The following is a 15,829-nucleotide window of genomic DNA, read 5'->3' as shown; positions in this document are numbered from 1 at the left end:
TTCTTCAGGGTGGTAATTAAAATTAACTGTTTGCATTTTACAATGTAAAATAAAATTTTAAGATATTGCTAATAGGTTTTTAATCAATGAAAACCATAGACTTGGCAACCCTGGTAGGCTGTGAGGTTGGCAGGTTGGCACATTATTGTTCTAATTATGAAATAAAGCATGTGAAAAAGGTGAATGCAGTTATTAGGCTGTTTATTTATTTATTTTAAAGTAAAATTACAGTAGGTCCAGTTTTGTCATTTAAAACTATTAATGGTGAGAGTTTGGGACAAGACAATCTGTTTGTCTGACCAGTGACAGGGGATGTTCGGGAAACCTGCAATATTTTTTTTTTTTTTTTTTGGAAAAGTTACAGATTTGTAATAAATAGCTGGCTATCTTTTCCATTTGTTGGCATAAAATGGGTAAAATGGGTAAATTCAGATGGTCAATATCATCAAGTTGGGTGTCCACCTTAGAGATAATGACCATATTCATAATGAAACCATCATATTTAAAATGATATTAATCAAATCATAGAATATTTATTTATTTAATTTATTGTTACTACAGTAAAGCAGTATTAATTTATTATAAGATCTCCTTCTCCATCTCCTTCATTATCCTTGTTTGAGTCTCATCCTGCTAATTTTGTTTTTATTTTAGTACTAGCACAATTTAGAACATTATTATTGTGCTGATTGTAGAAGTAAGCAATATCCAAGGCAGAAAAATGTTAGTGGGTGATCCATGGTTTTCTGAAAAAAAGAAAAGATGCATCATTAAAAACTAGAGATAGAAGAGATAGAAAATAAGCTCTGACATTCTAACAGTAAAGCTGAAAGATGCCTTATGAGTAATTCACAACAGGATAACAATATACTGTTGTCAACTGGGGTATAGATTAACACATATACAGAATTATTTAATATAATGGGCACAAAGTTGAATATTTCAGTAGACTGGGCTGCAATTGTTATAGAAAACAGCAACCTTTTTACAATAAAATAGATGGTGAGAGAGTCCAGATTCAAGTAATGTCACTTCTTTTTGAGAGCAGAATCTACTTTGACTAGTGTTAGTTGTGAGGTCGTGAATTCTACACTTACCAACAACAAAAACATTGTACTGACAAAAGTCTTTAGTTTCATGTCCTATGGTTGTTGTGCAGTAGAGTCCGCTGTCTGTCTTCTGCATGTTCTTCAGTGTTAGAGAGAAGGTTGTAGTATTAAACACCACTCTGTCCTTGTAAGAATCTCTAGGATCGATTCTTTCATTATTGTATGTTACAATGGTTTCTGCATCATTTGTGCCAAATGGTGTTATCATCCAGATTAGCTGCAAAAACTCTGGAAGCTTTTCTCTCTGAACAAGCTCAACAAGCTCCCCTGCTTGTACAGACAGATTCTTGGGCTGGATTTCAGCAAAAGACACTGGAGGGAGAGAAAAGAAACTTAATTTTAATTTTATTTTTTATAATAGATCAGGTCCACTACATAGGGAATTTTGATACATGTAAACTGGATGTTTTTAACACATATGTATCCTAGTGGATTTTGTGTCATAATGATAAGTTTTTACGACCCATGTGCACTACAGACTTCATATCAGTTACCAGCAATACCAGACCAGCTGTCTCAGACTAGCCGTTAGGGCCGCATGACACTCAGTGAGTATAGCTTTAGTGCTGGGAGGGGTTACTCATTCAGTAGGGTGGAGCTTGCTGTTTTAGCGATGTTAAGATTAGTGGTGGGGAGTGGCTTAAGTGTTCGACAGCTCTTCCCTAAACCTCCTGTCGACTCCTGGCTTGGCACAGCTGGTTAGAAACTGCTGTAATGTATGGCTGTGTGGCTCTGAAAGTGGATGTCTTGATATTTCACACACTGTAACAGATTTCTGTAATTTGAACAGTATTTTACTGTAATATGTATAGTATGATACTATAAAATGTGTATACAGTATATTACTGTAAACGGCAAAGGATTATGGGAAAATATATGGTCACTACTGTAATTTTTCTGTACTGTAAATCAATTTACAGTAGTGAACTTGCCCGCAAAAAACTGACCAATGGCAAGAGATTTGTGCAAATAATCAGGTGCTGAGTAGATCCTAGGATTGAGCAGAGTATACTCCCCTCAATAAGAGGATTTAGAGCACTCAGCTGAGTTCTGCTTTCCAGGATGCTCGGCTCTACGCGCGGGTTTGAGTTGCTTACTGCCTTTTGCTGTCGCTCTTACTCGCTGTCTTCTCTGAAGAACGCGTTGTTGAGACTCTGTATTCAGACAGGGTTGGCCAAAGACTAGGTTTGTTCTTTGTCAGACCAGGTAGGCCTCCCTGGTGGCATTTGGGGTAACTATGTCCCCCTTCTAGTGACTGGCTGGGGTTCCTTTCGGATCCCTGGCCACATTCCCTTAAAGGGACCTTCTATCTGTGGAAGTTTTGGTCCCAGAAACCTTGGAGCAGGCTTGGAAGGCTTTCTGCTGAAGGCCTCTTTGAGGTTTAGCTTGGGCTGTTGGCCGTAGGGAATGCTGTCACTGACAGCCTTTGTGTGACCCAAGGGTGAGTTGCTGTCGTTTCTTTCGAAACTGCTTTACATTCGTCTAGCCATTGTGGCATGCACTCCCCTCAAGCATGGCGGCGTGGGTATATCATTCCCCAAAGCGTTTTAAACGCAGAGTAGAGTTCCCTTTCGAAAGGGAACGTCTCAGGTTACGTATATAACCATGGTTCCCTGAGAACAGGGAACGGGACTGCGTTTCCTTGCCATGCATTTTGGCAAGTTTTCATGGTTAAAATATTTGAATCTATCTGTTATTACTGCCTGTTTTCTTCATTGGAATGAGTGAGTCACAATGGTAAATGTTCTTCTTCTACATTAAAACCACATCCCCAGTATATGACGTTAAATTAACATAAAACACGAATCACATTTTTGCAAAAATTTCTTTTTGTGTATATTTTAAATAGCTCTCTTTTTTTAAATGCATTTTTGTCACATTACCTGTCTGTCTTTGGCCTATATATTTCACACACTCATTTTGAGTGGATGCTTGAAAACTGCCCACACTGGTTGTCCACCAATTGGTGTCCACCAATTGGTAATACTTGACCTGTACTTGTACTGCACAGATAAAATTGATTCTGTGGTGAAGTAAATACCACAGAAAAAAACAAATGTAATTTCTACATGAAGTTGGTTCAGGCAAGAACTGAAAAAACAAAGTAAATTCTATACTGTTCCCATCACTTGGGCATGAATAATTAATTAAGTCTTTTTTTTTCTTTTTTCTTTTTTTTTAGCTGTTTTAGAGTTGTATTTACACTGTTTTATCATTTTTTTAATTTATTTTTTGTTAGGATTAGTAACCTGTGATTTTGTTGACATCTGGAGTTCAAGTATTGAGGTATCTTTTCAAGTGCCTCATCAATTGTACCATTCACTTAGATATTTCTAAGTATAAGTAAAGCATTCACTTTAAAAGCATGGTTTAATTCAATGTTATATTATTTTTAGTAAAAAGTTAATTTTGTTCAATTTAATTACTTAAGTAGATTTTACTTAATTCTACATGGGAAACTAAATAAAATATAATCAATATTTACTTAATTTCTTTATGCATGTTAAGTTTAATAGTAAGTAGATTCTACTTAATTCTATATGTGAAATTAAATGTAATTAAGTAATATTTACTTAAATTTCTTTATGAATGTTAAGTCCAATAGTAAGTAGATTTTACTTGATAATAACAGGTACGTTGTTCAACAGGTAAGTTGTACAGTGTAACGTTTGAGTTGTGTTTTGTTCTGTTTTGTTGTTCTTGTTTTGAGTTTGTTCTGAATATGTGTTTCTGTTCATTGTTTGAGTTCTAAGCTTTCTTGTTTTGTTAAAATGTCCTGTATTCCTCTGTTCTCACCCTGTTGGTCTCTATGGTTACTGATTGAGTTAGTTTTGTTCAGGTGTGTCTAGTTAATTAGTTCCTTTGTTTGTTGAGTATATTTAAGCCCTTTGTGTGTTCAGTTCAGTTGTCAGTTCTCTGTTGCGTTGTGTCGGTTGTTATGTTCCAGTTCTATCCTGAAGATTCTGTTTTGTAAAGTTTTAAGTTTGTTTATTAAAATACTGCTTGCACTTAGATCCTACATCCTCATCTTTGTGTGCAACCAACTGTTACATACAGAGCAGTAAAATTTACTTAAAATGTGTTAAAATTGTTACAAGGTTTTTATCAAGTAAATCTTACAAGTTATTTTTTTCAGTGTAGTCGACTAAGTCTGTAGTAAGGCAGATAGAATGCTTTCAGTCCCTGCTGGTGCAAAGCATTAATAGAAACAAAACAAGAAAACCAATACAGCAAATTTGATTTCTAAAAGCACACGTGTGGCAACACCTTTTTGAAGTTCTCATTGTTCAATATATGCTTTCATCAGTTAACTTTTTTTTTTTTTGTCACATGATGAAGCATTACTTCTGCAAACCATAGACAAGTAATTTTATATTGTTTTAAAGATTTTTAAATATTTTTACTAGAAAATAAGACAAAAATACTAATTACGATTTTTTTTTTGTTTTTTTTTTGTGGTGTTACCCTTACTTATGCAAATTCATATTACTTATGGAGGCATGTCGTCACTGAGTGAATGAAGTGAACAGCACCTCAGTACTAATACGTACTGTAGCATTACCAAATCACTTTCTTGATCTTCAGTAATCCTTAACAAAAATGATCTTCTCTACCCAAACAGCCAAGTTCTTCACTACTTTCAAGAAGCATCTAAAAAGTTGTATCTCTTCCGTGAGCACTGCGCTCAATTTCTCAAAAGCATTTCTCTTTAATAATAATAGTAGTAATGACAATAATCATAGTAATAAGAAAAACAGGCAAATAAGCTATGTTTCTGTAACAGATTTATGATCTATACATGAGAATATAAGGCAAGCATATACAGTAAGATCCGAATGCTTCTTTGCTCTTCTTAACATTTATCATCATTATTAATCTGCAAATTTGTAATATGAATAGCATATAACAGAGGCATACCTGTAGCGATCAGATGAGTAGTTAAGGGAAAAAATAAAATGAAATAAAAAGCCATTGTAATAGAAAAAGAAATTTGTCATGGGGCTCCAGTGTAATGTTATCTTCCTTCCGCAAACTCACAGAGGAAGTGATTCTGTTCACTAAAATTTTTTTTTACATAAAATGGATGCACCCGACTGTTAAAATGGCAGTTTTTTTTTTGTTTGTTTGTTTGATTGTTTTTTGTTTTTTTGGGTGTAAAAGACAAAACTTGTATAAATAAGTGCAGTTGAATTCATGAACAAATGATAGCCATGAGCCGGTTCCTTTTTAGCCATTCAAAAACATACAGTGCAACAGTTCCTGAACAAATGGCTCCTATGACGCAGTTCTTTTTAGTGAATCAAACCCATAAAGCATAGCTCTATTTCCAAATGAATTATTGGTAACCCCCATCTATCATAATTCTTTGATCATGTGATTAAAGAGAAGCAAATTGAGTATAGGGCATAATTTCTGCAGTCTCTTATAATCTAAACTGCAGTGCTGGTATTATACTGCCTGTTTCATGAATAATGGCATTATATATGATTGCAGTTTATTCTATATGATTGCAGTTTATTCTTCTGTACAATTATTCTTCCTCATATGTTTGTATGCTAGTTTGCTGTTCTAACGTCCTTAGTAACTGGTTTCCTGTTCTGTGGTCAACCCATCTTTCTTCACCTTTGGCCCTGTTTCGCTGTGGTTTAAAACATGCACAAGGCATGCGCTTACAATAAAGCATCATTTAGTGTTACTTATCTATAGCACATACAGTATTGTGCAAAAAGTCTTAGGAACATTAGATGTTTAACATAAGATGGTTATTTATATTTTGTTTTAGAATGTCAGTAGATATTAATTTGCCATTATTGTAATAATCAATTGTATTAATCATTTTTCTCTGAACAAGGAGACCTACGTCAGAAATCTGATCTCACCATCAAGACAGTCTGAATTAAATGAAGAGACAGAAGAAACTGAGACTAAAGCCTACACCCATAGAAAAAATGTGGCAGCTTCTTATAGACTGTCTCAATCTTCTGTCTCTTCATGTAAAGTCACTCATGAATGTGGGCAGTCATGGGTTGTATCATTTCAACACTACATTTCCAGAATTTGGTTGCATATTTTGGCTTGCTAATGCTTACATCACAACAGAGTGACTAATGGTAGTTGTCAAATATCCCCACCTGCTGTTCAAGCCACACTTTACATGACAATTTATTAAAATGATAGTAGAAAATAAGCATTCTGTCATTATTTATTCAACCAGCACTTTCACTTTTAGGACAACTAAAATAGTAATGTAGAATTTCTTGCAATTCATTGTGAATACTGTATATATAGTTTTGCTGTATCTCTCAGCTGGGGTGGTGTGTTTCTCTCACTCTTATAATTAAAGGTTTGAAAAAAGAACAATTTAGGGTTCTCCAAAGAACCTTTCAGTGAAAAGATTTTAAAAGAACCATTTTTTTTTCTCAGTGCGATTTTTAAATAATCTGAAGAAACCTATTCCAGTATAAATAACCGTTTGTGCACAGGAAAGGTTTAATGGATGTTAAATGTTCTTCATGGAACCATAGATGCCAGTAAACATAAACATTATTATATCTAGTTAAAGAAATGTAAAATATTTACAAATCTTTTATATCATAAAGATATTTGTATGATTGCCCTTTTACCAGTTTATAGATACATTTTTAGATCCCTTAACCCTACTCCCAAACCCAAACTAACCATTTTAGAGAATGTAAAAAGAATATATAAAATGTACAGAAATTTGTAGAAAATGTAAATTTTAGTAAGCATTAAAAAGATATTTTGAAACACATCACCCAAAACATGGCATGTCGATACCCGATGAGTGTTTCATATCACTGCTGTAAAATGTGTTGTAAAGCTTCTTGAGGCAGCAATTGTATTTATAACAAGTGGGGGATTTGACGTTTGTGGTCGCTGCTTAGAATGGGGATGAAGATTGCTGAATGAATGTAGATCTGTTCCTTGCAATTGTATAGATTCTATGATTTGGATTACAGCGCACAAATAACTTCACACATTTGATAAAAGTCCTGGCCTAAAGACATCTACATGCTAATATTCAGTTAGTCATAGCGCCATGAAACAGGAAGTTATTGTAAGTCAGGCATACAATGTCCGATCTGCCCCATTATTCACATGCTTGATAATAGTCCTGGCCTGAAGACATCTACATGACAATATTCAGTTATAGTCAAAGTGCCACCTGTTGGCACATCAAAACTTTGCATATTTCTCATATATTTACCTGTTTAAATGCATGTCGCACACTGTTCTGTTTTCCTAAAGTCATCGGGTGGCGGTGGCCCTGGGTGTGAGGGCCCTTTCAATGCTGCTTGCAACTTTAATTTAATTTATGTTTTGTGTGAATGTGAAAATTTATAAGTGAGACACAGAAAGAAATCGACTATTGTGATACAAGACTTTGTTGTATAGAATACATTCTGAGAACAGCCTGTGACTGGAGAGAGTCAGCTAAAAGACAGTGAATCTGAAGGCGTGTGTGTTGATTGTCTGTCCTCGGTCTATAAATGTCAGACGCGATCCCCCAAAGAGCCTTGTGTCGGTGGTTCATTTGTGGTGCTGGGTGAAATCCATACATATGACTGCATTAAACTGCCAACAAATTAAAAAAAAATGTATGTAAATATTAGTAGCTATTTAGTAGATGCTTTTATCAGAATTGTTTCCCAATACACTTATTACAGGTACAATTATAGTATGTTGGTGACTCATATCCTCTAGGGCTCAAACCACCCCTCAAACCACCACTCACATGAAGATTCGTTATTAAATGAAGAGGGCAACAATTTAGAATAATGGTCCATCATTAGGTAACACTTCAGCTACTATTACTTACTAATTAGTTAATCTCATTTCTATATAAAACAAACAAACAAACAAAAAAACATTTTGGGATAATTGGCAACCCAGCGCTGTCCAAATAATGGACCGAACACATGGGTTATTTTGTGATCAAAACACAGGTGAAGAAGCAGAAACAAGTGATAGAAGATTTGTTTACACAAATGTAAAATAACGCAGCCATCAAATATTAAACCGCATATAAGTTCAAAACTGCCTAATGTTACCAAATGAAATGTCGACCCAGGAAGAGTTAATGACTTGGAAGCTCTGGGGGTGTTGATGGACGCAATCTACTTCATCTGTGTTTTGATCATCGTTCTGATGCGATGATCACCGATCCGGATGTAGTTTTGACAAAAATGTAATTTCTTTCAGTTTTTTGTTCAAAATGTTGCTTTTTTATGAAACTTACCCACATTCAAGTGCGGATAAAAAAGGATGCATGAAGCTAGAAGGAAATGTTTTTAAAATGGAAAGAGTTAAAGTACAGTTAAAGGTATATTTCAAGAATAAAAATTAATACCTAAATAGGAACATAGTAGTATACTTAAAGTGCAAAAATAATATATAAATAGTAAATTATACGTTATGTTTACTTAAAGAAAAATTACAAATATACTTGCAGTATAAAACTACTAAACTACTAGTTTACTGAGAGTATACTTCAAAGTGTACTTTCATGAACTAAAAAAATGTGCTATTATTGTGCTAAGTATTTGACTAGTAAACAGTCAGCAGAGCTGGGTAGATTACTTATGAATTGTAATCAGTTACTGATTACAAATTACATGACAAAATTTGTAATCAGTAATATAATCTCTTAGATTACACATTTTTGGTAAAGTAATCTGAATACTTTTGGATTACATTTAGATTACTTTTGTGCTAACCCTTATTTGATGTCACATATATTGTAGAATAATCTTGTACTACTTTGACAGATACAAAGAAAAAATATATTCGAAAAAATATATTCTATGCACCAACAAGAGCAATTTAAAGTGCAATGTATGGACAGTTAACTTCAAAATACTAACGCTAATGTACCTGTTAGTGTTTGCTGATAGTAACACTGAATAAAACAAAATCACATCTTATGATTTTAAAACATATTTACTTAAAATTGAGTAAATTTAGAAAACAGCAACATTACAAAAACAAATATTCTTGTTGTTGCTGATTTCTGTGCACGATTCCACACCCCTCACCGCCGGAAAAACTCGAAGAATTACAAACGTATATAAGCGGCAGGTTTATTATGAAAAAAATAAATGTTAAAAAAATTAAAAATTAGGAGAATCAATGAATTGTTAACAACTTACTGCCATTGTGTAAATAATATGTAATCATGTAATCCATAAAAAGTGACTGTAGTCTGTTTACGAGTATTTTAAAAAGTAGTTTACTCTAATTACAAGTACTTGATTTTTGAAATCTGATTACGTAATCCAGATTACATGCAATCCGTTACTAGCTCTGACGGTCAGTATATCTATAAATTCATTTGTAGTATAGTTGCAGTACAAACAAAAAACGTAGTTGTAAACTAGTTGTGTACTCAAATTTTATTACTGTTACACTGTTATTATATACTGAAAAGTGGGCCAATTTAGTCCCAAGTAGTATTGAAACAGTACATTTACAGGTATACTTCTAGTTCAGTGAATTAGGATATATTTACTACATAAAGTACACTTAAAAATATACTAGAACTTTACTTAAGCATACTTAATACTGGTATATGCTGCGTTTGTATAAGGCTAGCATTCCAAGCAGATGTTAGCTGTGATGTACATGTAAACAAAAAAAGGTAAAATGTGAGACTACAGGTGTTTTCCTATTTGTACAATAATTTGATAGGTATATAATGTAATACAAACCTTAATTTCATTCAGGGAGGTTCCCTCTCAGGAAGTTTTCTCTCAGAACAGAACACAAAATATATCCAGTTTTAACTGGTTTGGCACAGACTACCCAGCACTGGGTTACATTGACCCAGCGCTGGGTAGTTATATGAGAAGGTTCATCATTTGTATTGATAGTAAAATGACCCAGCAGCTGACCTAAAAACATACAAGTTACCCAGCACCTGGGTAAAAATATTAAAAATGACCCCATAATATGACCCAACAGGCTGAATCCAGCAGCTTTTTTAGGGTGTAATAGTAGTAGCTGAAGTGTTAATGTAATAGTCCTGCATCACTTCCTGCATAGTTACCTATTAATAACAGACCATTATTCTAAAGTGTTATGATTAAGAGCATTTATGATCTGTGATGACTGCACAAATATAATGAAGTATTTTAAAGCTTACCTGAACTTGTGTATAGACTGTATGATCATCCTGCTGGGCACCTAAGAGATTTAGAATAGCATCATTTTAAAGAATCACCTGACCACTACTGTCACCACAGAAAGTGTAGGTATGACTATTTGTACATGTGATCTTTGCTTTCCTCACTATTAGGCATCATATAGGGTTTAAATAAAACTTATATGAAGCACTTGCATATACAACTGGGTAGTGTAGGTGTATTGTTCTGCATTTGACTCTGATGTGTAGCCTATAAACTTTTCATATGTACGAGTTTGAGTATTCAGTACTTGAATATGACTGCCTCACCATTCACCATGTATTCAGTAATTCACATGTGTAATGTATGAAAAAAATTAATTCAACTGGTACATCATATCACATGACCGTCAACGTGAATTCCAAAAAAATGTTATTCTGAGGGTACAGGCTTAAGAATAAAGCACTGTCCATGGTTAATTTGATAAAACATTTGAGAGAAGACAGACATACCTTTGTTATGATTCTTGCAAGAGCAGTATAGTACAACAGTTACAACTAAAATCATCAATGAAACACTAATAACAGCGACCATGAGCCAAAGTAGAGGAAAAGAGCTGTTGATTTCTTCAGGACTTTTATCTGAAACTAAAGACAACACATTAACAACTACAGTCATCAGAACACTCATATCCAGAGGTACAGTAGTGAGAATAAATGGCAAATGAGCTAATAATTATAAGAGACTAGAATTTGTCTTAAAATGTATTTGTATGTGGTTGGTGGGTCAGTTATTTACTTTCATAAGTTGTACAGAGTTGTTTAATCTGTATGGTATCATTCTTCCAGCTGACTGGGTTGCTGTAGTTACAAATAACTATGTCCTCTTTACAATACACAGTTAGAGGCTGCATTTCAGTTGATGTCACTTCCTCCTGACTACAGTTGTTGCTATGGTAGCTATTGCTGATTGTGCGATCATGACTACTACATGTAACGTTCAAAATACAGGAGTTAACACTGATCATGGTGACATTCCAGTTCAGAACAGGAGAATCCACTGGATCTGAAACATATATTTAAGAAAACTGCTGCATGAGGATGCATCATATATAACAGTCCTTACAATCTTTTTTACAAACTTTTTTGTGTCGCTAATTTAAAGTTGTAACTGTACAACTTGCCCTGTTAGGGTCTGCAAAGGTAAAAATGTACTTTTTCTACATATTACAGAAAACACTTTGCAAGAAACTGTGCGAGATTATTTAGAAGTTAAAATTTCATTCAATCAGTCCTTTTTAAACAGTTCCAGAAGCACATACCATTTATTCTCCTTCCAACTTTTGTTTACATCATCATAAGTTGATAGTACATAGGCCTAATATAGATCTACTGTATACTTAATCAAACAACATAGTCTTTTCAGTGCATTTTTGTTTACTGACAGACCAGACACTGACACTTTCTTGGCTGCACATTTATATCCAAGAAATGGTGTAAAAAGATTTGTTATAATGAGATTTGACTTGATTTTGGTTTTTAATATGGTCTAAATTGCAACTCAGACTCACCTATAACAGATACTCTGTATTTAGCAACATCCTTGTTACTAAGTCCAAATATTTTTGCTGTGTAGAGTCCACTGTCTGTCTTCTGCATGTTCTTCAGTGTTAAAGAGAAGGTTGTTTGATTGAAAGCCACACTGTTTTTAAGAGTCGGTGTCTCTTCCTTTGTGAATGTCACAATAATTTCTGATTTATCATTCATCCAGACCAATGTATGAAACTGTGGTGGTTTGTCAGTCTGTATGTCCAGCTGAATAGAACTTCCTGTCTGCACAGAGACAGCATTTTCGGCTTTGCACATGGATGCTAAAAACAGAGAGGATAAAGTTAAATGTTCTTTGTTTTCCCATCATTCCACAAGTACACTACACTTTTGTGTTCTATTACACTTTTTTAAAAGCCTTAGAGGCACAAATCCCGTTTTTTTGTTGTGAAAAGATATGATCGAGAAGCTATCTAACAAACAAATAACCACACATGAAAAGTAGCCAGTTTAACCACATAAAACCACACCTGTACTGCACTAACACTAAAAATGTATTTACCTGCTTCCGCATTTTGTTCACAACCCCTTTTACAAGATGGTTTTTATTAAGCTATTTACTAGGGGAAAGTAGCAAGCATAGTACTGCAGAGCATGTACTTTCTATTTTCTATCATTTCTATTTTCTCCTCTGTTGCCTCTGGCTTGCTTAGTTATTACTGATCTGCCTGCATTGACACCATTGAATGGGAACTGAACTGAGCTAGACGATTTTGTCACTATTTTTTTTCCCAGAGATGCATATCTGTATAGATAAATTAACTAAATTAATAGCTAATTTTTACAACAGAAATGATTCAACACTGAACTTGACTCTTTTTAGTTCTTTAAAAATATCGTGAATCATCAGTGAAATAATACAAACCATGCAATAAACATGCAATGAGACAAATCATTTGCCTATAATACTATTTTACATCCAAAAATACTAATTAACATTTCAAATAAATAATCTAGTTAAAATGTAATGTAGCTCCCACATTTCACCAAAAGATTCATTAATTACTGTATATTCTCTGTCCATTTATGCAGTAATGTAGTAAGAGTAAGAGATGCAGTAAGAGAACGATTTCCGTACCTGTGTTGAAGATCAGCACGGCCATGAAGATCATGAGCAGATGACCAAAAGCCATTGTAATAAGCCTTTCCTGTTGTGGTTATATGGTACGTATTAGAGAAAACTGAGTGTTTTATATCACCTTATTAAATCTGTCCAGGCAGTGTCACTCACCTTGGAATTTATGACATACAATCAACTATACACATATGTATACGGTCTTTTCTATTAATGAGCTTATTTAAAACTCTTCTCAAGCATATATGCTTGAGAACAAGTCCTGTTACCATTACTTAAATAACTACTAGAATTGCTACCAACCGTGTCAAGAACCTGCTGAGAAAAGAGAGGAAGAACAAGTTGTGTTCTGCAACCACATCTTCTACCAGGAACTAAACTCTAGTTGTGTGGCTAAGTGTGGCTAACCATATCTAAGTTCATATTTAAGAGTAAAGTATATCTTTAAGATATAAACTCTTGTCTTGTCTAAATGAACTAAACATTTATTGTTAATTTCAATGCATATTCTGTAATATTTAAAAATTTCTAAATTAAGCAATAAATGCCAGTTACAAAGTTTAATAGGAAAATACACATGACCTGGAATGCAGAATACCTGGAAATATTCAAAAGACAGCTGAAAACTCATCTCTTTCGTGAGCACTTAGCCTCATCATAATATATATATATATATATATATATGCTTTCACTTCCTTTAATCCCTCCCTATTCTAGCTTATGCTACTCGAAGCAATGTCTGAAACTTGTATTGTGAGCACTTCTTGTGTAAGTAATCGTTAGTTGCATTCCTCACTTGTAAGTCGCTTGGGATAAAAGCATCTGCAAAATAAATAAAGTCTGCAAAAGTCACTCGTGAATGTGGGCAGCCGTGGGTTGTGTTATTTCAACACTACATTTTTTAGAATTTGGTTGCATATTTTGGCTTGTTAATGCTTGGTCCCCACATCACAACAGAGTGTGATTATTGGTAGTTGTCAAATATCCCCATCCGCTGTTCAAGCCACACTTTACATAACAGTTTATTAAAGGGATAGTAGAAAATAAGCCTTCTGTCATTATTTACTTACCCTTTTATCATGTACAAACCTGAGTGCTGTTACTGCTGTTGCTCTCGAGGGGGCTGACCAATTCACAGTGAAGAAGAATGCTCCGTTCCTCCGCTCCATCCTGGCTGTGAGCCTTCCGTTTCTTCTTGATCTCCACTAAGAAGTGGTGAAATCATGGAAAAAAAATGTTTTCTGCCCATGTTTATTCTCCCTCCACATCAAGTTATTCTAATGTGAGAGGGCTGGATGAGCATGGGTATGTAAGGATGCCCCAGGTAGAGAATTTTTTTTGTTTTTTTTTTGTTATTAATTTCTTTCTTTTATTACTTGCTCCCAACCTTAGATAGGTAGCTATGTAACAGTAGCATTATAGAAGTGGTTCCCAAACAGGGGTACGTGAGGTGACAGAAGGGGGTTAGCAAACAAAATGCTGAGTTTCCAACGAAAGCCACAGCAGAAGTTGTGTGTATATATATATATATATATATATATATTTATATATATATATATATATTTCTATTCATCCTGCTGTATATACAATACAAATCTGTATGTCTTCTGTTCCAGATGTATACCACATTAGTGTTATTATTTATTTTACTTATTTATTATTATTTTCCTAGTTTACTTATTTAAATGTTCTTTCTGTTCTCATGTCATATGTATGTGTGTACCAAGAGCTCCTGTAGAAAACCACAACAAATTCCTTGTGTGTTTGTGCACACCTGGCGAATAAAGCTCATTCTGATTCTGATTCTGATTCAGAACTACAGCACACATCGGCGTTTCGTGAACAATTCTGCAGCTTTGAACGAATCGTGAGAGTCAATAGGCTTGTTCGAGATGCATCGGCGCTGCGCAGACTGATCGGCGTATGACATCTAATTACTGTGAGAGCGATTCGATTCATAAGGAGTCATTTGCTCTCCAATCGCTCTAGCTGTAGGCTACTTTGATGTCATAAGCCAATTGGTCTGTGCATCGCCGATGCATCTTGAACAAGCCTATTCATTCAATGATTCATTGATAGTTGTTTCGTTACTGAATGAATGAATGACTCGATGACTCGCTCATTAAGACAGTGACTTAACGCCACCTAGTGGCGGTTTTAGTTTAATATTTAAAAGTGTCACTTCGTTTTTACCATTGCATATTTCTCTATTGAACATGTTTTATTTAAAACATTATTTATTTTATAAAGTTATTCATAAAGGTAATAAATGCACTGGAAAATCAATTTAAGGGGCAAATATCATCCCTTAATGGAAAAGGTGTGACTGCAGTGAGATTGGAAGAGAGGGGGTATGCAGAAATCTTTCAGGGGGTAACCCACTCCAAAAAGTTTGGGAACCAGACTGGAAACTGGGAACAGGATTTCTACTTCCTATCATTCTTTGCACATAGCTGGATAGGGAGAGTAAATGTTAAAATAAAGTGTTATTTAATAAAGTGTTATCTTTTTATGCGCACAGTTGTACGCAGTGATGTCATTCTCCTATGCTGTTCACGTAAGAAACATAGTGCAGCACTTCCAGGTTCTACGTCAGAACACCGGCTCATTATTGGCCGGCTCCTGCATCAGCATCACATCCATGTGTCAATAATGAGCTGGTGTTCTGAAGTAGAACCCAGAATACTTTTCATTTTTTGGGTGAATTAACCCTTCAAGCTCTGAGTTTCCTTCTGGTGTTCTGTTTAAGGTGTGTTTTGTTTTATGTTTTTTTGTTAATAAAATCAATACAGCTGTGATTAGATCCATTACTCATCAGCTCACTCACAGTGAGCTCACATATTACTCACATTCTGAATATCACAGTATGAGAATCATGTGAATTCTCTGTGATCA

The 15,829-nt window shown here is 34.5% G+C and overlaps 2 protein-coding genes and 1 long non-coding RNA gene across 7 annotated transcripts in view; all 3 read right to left on the bottom strand.

The window, feature by feature from the left end:
* The window catches only part of LOC127500653 (uncharacterized), a 105,427-nt gene extending 92,420 nt beyond the window's left edge, over window positions 1-13,007 (bottom strand). The window contains exons 1-2 of the mRNA XM_051871978.1: window positions 12,938-13,007; window positions 11,823-12,122 (exon numbers count right to left, since the gene is read on the bottom strand). Of these exons, the coding sequence (XP_051727938.1) occupies window positions 11,823-12,122; window positions 12,938-12,992 (355 nt within the window). The 5' untranslated portion in view covers window positions 12,993-13,007. The remainder of the gene's footprint in view (window positions 1-11,822; window positions 12,123-12,937) is intronic.
* Window positions 1-15,829, bottom strand: part of LOC127500847 (CD48 antigen-like) — a 103,281-nt gene that overhangs the window by 69,309 nt on the left and 18,143 nt on the right. The gene's annotated exons all lie outside the window — the stretch shown is intronic.
* On the bottom strand, window positions 185-5,193 carry LOC127500960 (uncharacterized). The gene is made up of 3 exons (XR_007926480.1): window positions 5,028-5,193; window positions 1,098-1,421; window positions 185-746 (listed from the first exon to the last, which is right to left on the bottom strand). It is a non-coding gene; the product is annotated as an uncharacterized LOC127500960 (long non-coding RNA).

The sequence above is a fragment of the Ctenopharyngodon idella genome, chromosome 2, assembly GCF_019924925.1.
Source record: "Ctenopharyngodon idella isolate HZGC_01 chromosome 2, HZGC01, whole genome shotgun sequence".
In the NCBI taxonomy this organism is placed as follows: Eukaryota; Metazoa; Chordata; class Actinopteri; order Cypriniformes; family Xenocyprididae; genus Ctenopharyngodon; species Ctenopharyngodon idella.
The sequence above is the reverse complement of the archived record's forward strand: the minus strand, read 5'-3'. Positions and strand labels throughout refer to the sequence as shown.